Below are 8,365 nucleotides of genomic sequence, written 5' to 3'. Positions count from 1 at the left end.
GGAATGACTAAATCAAATAAATTAATTTTTAATAACACAATGGCAAAGAATTGATTAAGACCAGTTAAACTACAAATTGTGTAAGAACGTGTAATTTGCAATTGGAACCTTCAAGTTAAATATTTAATTGTGGTAAGAACTTTAACTGTTAAGTAAATTATATACTAGGGTCTAGAGTGAATTTTTGTTTTTTTGCAAGGGTTTTCGATGAGAACTTTTTAAACTGCATTTTTTTTTCCATATTTTAACACATATATAAGGTGTAAGAAAAAGAAATCCATTATTTTACCATTAGAGGGCTTTAATTATCTGTATCCGGGGTTCTATAAGTCTGATCGAGTTACGCTAGATGGCATTAAAAAATGAGATTTCATACTAAAAAAATTTTTGACAGTAATTGATTGACTCAGTTTTGTTTAAGCTCGCGTCAGAGATGGACACTAGTAAAGAGAAAATAGGTCCCATTTTACAGTTCTTCTTTGATAAAGGTGAAAACGCATGCCAGGCGGCTGAAAATGTGAATAGTGTTTATGGTCCTGATACTGTAATAGCTCCAATAATTAAGAACGTCAAATATGCACCAAAATTAGAAAACCAATTAACGAAAATGTCAACAAAATCATGAAAATTGCCGAGTGCGACTGTATATAAGCACTGTTTCGATTGCCCAAGAGCTAAGGTTTGCACAAAAATCCTTAGATGCTGGATACAAAAAGAAGCCTAATGTATGAGTGCCACACAAGTTAGCGCAAAAAAATCTCATGGGCCAAATTACCATCTGCGAACCGCTGCTGCATTGCAACAAAACCGACCCATAATTGTAGCAGTTGGTGACTGGTGATAAAAAGTAGATCCCTTACGACAACCGTCAAGCGAAAACATTTGTGGTCGAATCGCGATAAGTCGGCGAAACGGTGTCCAAGCCAAATTTTGACGATAAGGAAGTTTGTGGTGACATTGGCTGAGAATCATTTACTATGAGCTGCTCTCCTACGATAAAACTTCTAACTCGGAACTATACTGTCAACAATTGTACCGTCTGATGAAAGCAATCGCTCAGAAACAGCCAGCTTTGGGTAATAGGAGATAAATTGTATTCCATCAAGACAGTACCAGGCCACACATTTCAATATTAACTCGCCAAAAGCTTCGCGAGTTTGGTTGGGAAGTTTATATGCATCCATCTCATAGTCCAGACCTGGCATTAAGGTATTACCAACTGTCTTAATAGAGAAATTACCTTCAAAATGGAAAGAAGTTATCAAAAAAAAGGTGCATATTTGACTTAAATCGAATCATTTCAATTACAGTAAATAAGCCTTCAATGTCATGCAAAAATAATGGATTTCTTTTTATCATACCTATTATTTAATAGACTACCCATGTACATACTTACGTATGTATATATTTTTAATAAAAATTTTAAATTGTACCACAATGACCAAAGCTTCTAACCAGAGCCTTTTTATTTCCGTTCACATTCCAGTTCAATTAGAAAAAAATATAACAATTTAGTTCCGATTTTCGTTTCGAAAAAATTCGGTTTGTCACTTATTCGGTTCACGGCTTATTTTGGCTTCAAACCCATCACAATCAAATTAAAGAAACATAACAGATTTTCGAAATATTTAGGTATATACATATATTCATCATATCAGATATATAAATTATTGGTTTTAATTAGGAACGCGGCGTTTACACTGGCTATACTTTGGCAAGATTTTTATATTCGAATACCATAGTTTAGATGTCCACTTAGCATTGTGATAGCTACTTAAATAAATATATAAGAAAGACATCTTTAAAAAAATGATAAGTTTAGATTAAATAAACAACAAACAAAACTACATAAGCGATTTTAACGAACAATTTTCTTGAGGGGTAAGCAATTAAACATAAATTTTAGTAACTGAGGTTAATACAGTAACTTTTAATGTCTACCAACAATTAAATTTTTGCAAAAGCGTAAACGTACTTGGCTAATTAGAAAACCAACAATAAAAATATAAAAAAAAAACGCGAGAAAATGATTAAATAAAATTTATTTAAAATTTGTCATCGTAGTTCAACGCTTTCGGGCTTTCGGGCAACTGTGGTTTAGCCAAGTCTGAACGCATTTGCGAAATCAATCCATATTATTATAACGTTTTTCTAACTGATTTGTTGATCTCAACCTTTTCTGTTTTAAAAACCAAACCATTTAAAATGGTATTACATTTAATGAACCTCTGCGTTAAGTTATGAGAGCTACGGAACAATATTTATTACAGACACTGTACAGTGTGATTTAGATAGACGAAGATATGAAAGCAAGGCTAACATATTGGGGGTATTCAGTCCGTCTTGCAAAGTCTGTCTTGCAAAAGGCATGAAATTTAAGAATGGTATATTAAAATTGCAAGAGTGCGAGAAAACCTCTGTTGCAGATTTGTAACATTAAAATTAAACAGCTGTTTTTGCAGCATATCACATCCCCATGAGATGCGACAGATTTCAAAACCCCTGTTTTTTCTTTTTTTTCGTATATATTTCGGGTGAGAATAAAAGATATTCTTTAAAGATAGCACTTTGAAAAGAATGGATCCCAAAAATTGCAAAATATGATTGTCACTTCAAATAATAATAATTATTTGTTATAGTATAATTTATAGCATGCTAAAATCCAAAAAAAATGTGAACGACAGAACTCAGGTGAAGTGATTAGTTGTGACATAATAATTATAAAGCCAGACACACAGCAAATATATTATTATTGTATTTAGATTTCAAGTAAAATTCTATCATTTTCTGTAAGTACTGTAAGAATTTCTTTAAATCAATAATAAATAAATAATAATAATACACACAAAGCAAAACAGCATAATAATACAAACAATACAACGTCAATCTGATTACTTAGCACAAAAAAAAAAAATTGAAAGGGAAAAAGAACTTGAGAAAAAATTGATCTTTCTCATAGGTAAATGTAGTCCAGTGAATTGTTGTTCATATCTAATTGATATATCAATTAATATAATTAAGAATGTTTCAAGGAAATTAACTTTTTGTGATTTAGTTAGATATGGTAAGATATATTATTAAGGTTAGTAATATTAATGATATATATATAGCGACAATTTTTTATTTTATTTAAGTTTACAATTTATTTCAATTTATAAATTTGAAATAGTATTTATTGGAAATGTTCAATTCGATAATATTAATATTTGGATTCAATCTAGATTAATTGTTGATCTGTCAAATTTTATTGCCTAATCGTATATTTTTAGAGTACTCCAACATTTTTGTAGTAGGGTTAATACATATTTACGTATATCATAAATATATACAATTAGTGAAATCTCCCACTAATTGGATTATAAAGAGCGTTGTTGTTGTAACCCGCTGGGACCAGCTTAATTAATTAATTAAAATTATTTATTTATATGTATGAAAACATTGTTAAGGGATTTGAAATAATTGCATTAAAATATAAAAAAGTTAATTATAAATATTCAATCACATATATATATAAAAATATAGTTAAGTAATTTTAAAATAATTTTTTAAATACACATATATCAAATATTTTAATACAGCAATTAGCAGCGAAAATTTATTGTTAGTTCTAAGTTGATTTTTAGAAGATTCAATAAAAATCAAAATTAATTTAAAAAAAAAAAAAAAAAAAACATATATCAGCCATCCGATGTTGGTTACTATTGTAACGAGTAATCACATTATATGATATACTGCATTTGCGGTTTCTTATATTTTTTTTTAATGAACCCTAAACCCAAACAAAGAAAGAATGGAGAATGAATGAAGAATCACAAAAAACATACGTTTCGCATGAAGAAGGAGGAAAAGAGCAACGGTCAAATAGCGGCAAGTAATAAGGAAATGGACGTAAAAAACGGTGATGAAAAAGTAACCATTCAATAAAGATATCTGAATTCAAGTGGAGTTAAAAATTGTAAAGCTTAATTAATATATTTGTTTTTAATAAAGATAAAAACTAAATTAATTGACAAAAGTAAATTGCAAATACTAAAAAAAAAGTTTTTATTCTTTTGGTCACACGCCTACATTTGTGCGCGTCACTTGTTGGGTAACGGGACTTTGCCGTATTGTGCGCGTCACTTGTTGGATAACGGGACTGAGCGCGATCAAAATTAGAAAAACAATTTTAGAAAAAATAAATTGTTAAAAAATCAAGAAAACTATGGACAGAAATTTAGACAAGAAACTTATAAGATCAGTAAAGGAGACAATGTTGAATTCCGACTACCCTTTTGCGTATCAAAGTATCCGGTTGACGCTTGATATATGGGATGAAATTGCTAAAAATTTACACTCCACTGCACTCCAGTGCAAAAAGCGCTGGAAGGCGTTACGCGATAGATATGCCAGGGAAAAAAGGGGCTTTTATGAAAAAAGAAGTATGCTTCATTAATATTTTTTTTCTTTCAAAATTGTTTTAAATCCAAATTTGATGAAATTTACAGATAAGAAGAAAAAAAATCGTAAAACGTGGGAGTTGATGGATGAATTGTCGTTTCTGGACTTTTACTACCAACCCAGAAATAAAGAAGAAAATGAGGTTGAGAAAGTTGAAGTTCAGAATAATATTCTTGCAGGAGAAATAATAGAAGATGAAAACTTCGAAGTTTCTGAACGTGTCATCCATTTCGCAGTTAGTGATTCGAATGGTAAAGTTATCGGACAATTTGAATGTGATGATAGGATATGTCCATGTGAAGAAATCTCCTCAGCAATGCCTAGTTCTAATAATGACACTGTTGATACATGGGACGAATTATTGCATGTATTGACAGATGCTCAACCAATGCATGCAATGGATACAGCATCGTCCGACACCACATCGTCTTCATTCTCAAGTAATCCCAATAAAGTATTTATGAAAGCAGCTACTGATATTATAACTACATTAAATGCTTCCAATCAAATAAAAGCCCGAGCCTATATACTCTCATACTTGTCGAAATTACAACTAATGGATAACAAATAAATCAACAAAATACAATTTAATTCAGTGGAGAAGTTAAATCTAAATCAGTAATGCTTATTTTATGATCATAGAAATCAAATGCAAGTGTCACAGTAAGAAGACTACTTAATATTATTAATAACATAATATTATGATTAAACAATAAAAATGTTTATATAAATAAGCTCTGTGTTTTTATGAATTTTGAATGGTTATTTTTGTAAACTGTCGGGAGGCTCATCTGTGTAGCACCAAAGGTAGAAGTCACAGCATATCTAAAGTATTTACTTTAAGATTGGGTTGGAGTTTGGAGTGGCGGTTGTATGCACCAAAAACTTTTATCCGAGAATTAGCAGTTTTGGTGCATTGTTGCGAATAAAGATATTAAACTGAAGCTCTAGCAATATATCAAATGCCTAGATACATTGATGAAACTGTACCCAGAAGCTGTGGGTGAGGAACAGCTCAGCGAGTGCTGTAAAAGTACTTCCATACTTCATTGATATATATAAAAAATATACATATTAGTTCTCTTGAAAACACAGTGACTTCACTTGGAAGATTCTGGCAAGTCTTTGAACGCAAATATGCATAACGGTTATCAGGATAATAGTTACCAGGATAATAGTTACTAGGATAATGGTTGCTAGGATAACGGTTAAGGATAACAGTTACCAAGTCTACAACACAATGGTCTTTTAAGATATATTATTAAACATATGACTGTTATATATTTATGTTCATTTATTTAGATAGATTATAAATAATCTATATAATTTATTATAATTTATTTTTATTCTGAATCTAAATTTAATTTGAATATTTTGTTGGTCAAACAATTCTTTCAAAAAGAACGCTTAATTTAGCATTTTGTTCTGTATACTTAGTGGAGACAAAAACCAAACTGTTCTGAAGCGGTAACAGTTTTACTTGTACTGTAAGAGGAAATAGTTACGCAACGACTTTAAAACTGTTAGCAAAATTTTTATAATTCAGTTTTAGTATTGACATTCCATGCATTACTTTCAAATAAAATATTGTTTTAATTTCTATTTTAATACAAAATATAATAACAATAATGTCAAAAAGTGTATAAACCAAAATACATATAAAAATAATAAGTATTCCGTTGTTTAATAGTTTTATTCCAAAAAAATTGGTCAATTGAGAGTTTTCTGTTAAAATTTTTAGCAAAGTTACGAACCATTTCGCATTCCTGTTTTCACAGTTAAACTTGCACAGCAATAGTAAGAAATTTATACAATGTATTCCAAACTGTTGTTAGGCTTGCTACAAAATGCGTTTAAGTATTCATATTCAATACTTAAGAAAAGAATATTGTATCAATTTTATTTATTTATTTAAATTTTATTTTATTATGTTAATAATAACACTACTGTTATAACTGTTAAGTCTTCGCTATTAGCAACTAAAATAATATATAATAAATAAATAAAATAATATATGTTATGTATGACTTAAGGATCAAAGCGACACTTAAGTGTGCATTGTAAAATTTGTTCCAAGACTGCAAACAAATATTTTTATAAAAATACATTTAACTTAAGCAAATATATTTATTACTATATATTGAAAATACATAAATATATATAATAAAAACTTGATTAAAACGTATACACATATAAATTTAGTCAGGAATAAAAAGAAAACTTACATTTTATGTTCAGAAATCTTGTGACAATGCTTCCAAGTCAATATTGGACATGGACACAATAGGAATTTGTGTTTTTATTGGTCCAAATAAAAGCTGATTATTTTTAATATATATACCTATACGATGATAACACATAAAGCAATGTAAAATATTTACCATATAAAAACAAACAGCAAAAATATGTGCGTCAAAAATAAAACACGATTAGTGCCCCACAATGGTTTTAATATACAACTCAATAGATCTGTAACCTGAAGAGATGGACTGTGAGTTCATAACACGATTCTACTAATGAATTTCAACTGACTCAAAGCAGTTTCAGAGTGATTGCTCACTGTCATCAATCTTTTAAAGCTTGCCTTTTACAGACTTTTAGAAGCTTGTCTCGCAAGTAGATTAAAACTTGTTTGGTCCAAGTCTGGACTTGGAAGTAATGTGATGACATACAAATCACTTGGAAACAAACCGATGGACTTTTTAGTACCACAATAAGGTTAGTTTATATATATATATATATATATAATCAGTGAACAGTGTATATATTGGAACCATCGAGTAGACACCAGAGGAAAAGAATGTTCGCTTTTCTGGCGAGTCCCAGGTAATGGTAAAGTATTTCATTTTACCACATGTTGTTATTCTTTGATGTTTCCACTTATTCGAACTATCCCATAAACCGACATAGTCATGCGTAGAGATTAAAATGCCAATACACAAATCTTCTTAAAAGTAAAATAGTAGTTCACGTCTAAAAACTGCTATAGAATATTTATTCCTAAATCTGTACTTATAAAAGTTTTAAGAATTCATAGGTATTACAGTGTTCTATATATGGTATATTATAAAGGGGATATGAATGAAAAAGATGGTTTAAGTTCCCTCAACAATCAGAATATTGGAAATATTGATATATTTTAACATAATTCACATAAAATATAAATTATCAGTCATATGTTAGAGCATCATTATATATACAACGCAAAAATTACTTTAATTGCTATATCAATTATTAATTGCGTTACTCTATGACAATTTCAGATCACACACTTCTTCGATGACTCAAAACAATATATTGATATTACTTGGTTGGGACGCTTTGATGCAATAGCTACATAGTTCCCAAACCACAGAGCCGCTAAAATTCATTTGGACAAATTGGATTAGTGAAATTATTTACGAAAAGTGACAGACTTACCAACACCGCGTTATCAAATGTCAGAATGGTTACAGATTTTTTTGGGGAGTTATGCAGATCTGAGATCAATTATTGCTTAGTCTGATAAAGTGATAAATAGCAATCCAGTCAAGGCGTAGAGAGGGGATTTGAAGAAACCTCGCAGTTAGTAGAGAGTAAAAGTGCTCAAGTCAGTAACTCAATTATCTTCAACATAATATAGCTAGAAGTCATATATGTATATAATTAGCCGATATATCTTTCATTAAAATTTGTCCAAAAATAGACTGAAAAACAGAAAATATTTTTCTATTGGCTATATATATATATGAAAATATATCTCTCTCTTTTACTCCAACTTAGTCCACAGGGTATTAAGGTGACATTTGAATGTATGATTTTCAATTCAAAAGTATTTTTAATTTCTCTTAAAATAATCGATTAAATTTGCCTAATTAATACTAAGTTCTATAATCCTTTGCATAGGATATGATAAAAATCGATTAAAATATATAAATAAAATTAT

The 8,365-nt window shown here is 29.6% G+C and overlaps 2 protein-coding genes across 2 annotated transcripts; both read left to right on the top strand.

Annotated features, from left to right (window-relative positions):
- The first annotated feature begins 418 nt into the window (after window positions 1-418).
- LOC119676496 lies at window positions 419-902 on the top strand. The gene is given in 3 exon segments (XM_038087735.1): window positions 419-587; window positions 590-640; window positions 643-902. Coding segments are annotated over 3 exon segments (465 nt in total). The 5' UTR covers window positions 419-433.
- A 2,813-nt stretch (window positions 903-3,715) lies between these two features.
- Window positions 3,716-5,107, top strand: LOC119683203. The gene is made up of 2 exons (XM_038096831.1): window positions 3,716-4,421; window positions 4,488-5,107. The coding sequence occupies exons 1-2, from the start codon at window positions 4,205-4,207 to the stop codon at window positions 5,009-5,011; spliced, it is 741 nt and encodes a 246-aa protein (XP_037952759.1). The 5' UTR covers window positions 3,716-4,204; the 3' UTR covers window positions 5,012-5,107.
- The last annotated feature ends 3,258 nt before the right edge of the window (window positions 5,108-8,365 follow it).

Source organism: Teleopsis dalmanni, chromosome 2 (assembly GCF_002237135.1).
Source record: "Teleopsis dalmanni isolate 2A chromosome 2, ASM223713v2, whole genome shotgun sequence".
In the NCBI taxonomy this organism is placed as follows: domain Eukaryota; kingdom Metazoa; phylum Arthropoda; class Insecta; order Diptera; family Diopsidae; genus Teleopsis; species Teleopsis dalmanni.
The sequence above is the reverse complement of the archived record's forward strand: the minus strand, read 5'-3'. Positions and strand labels throughout refer to the sequence as shown.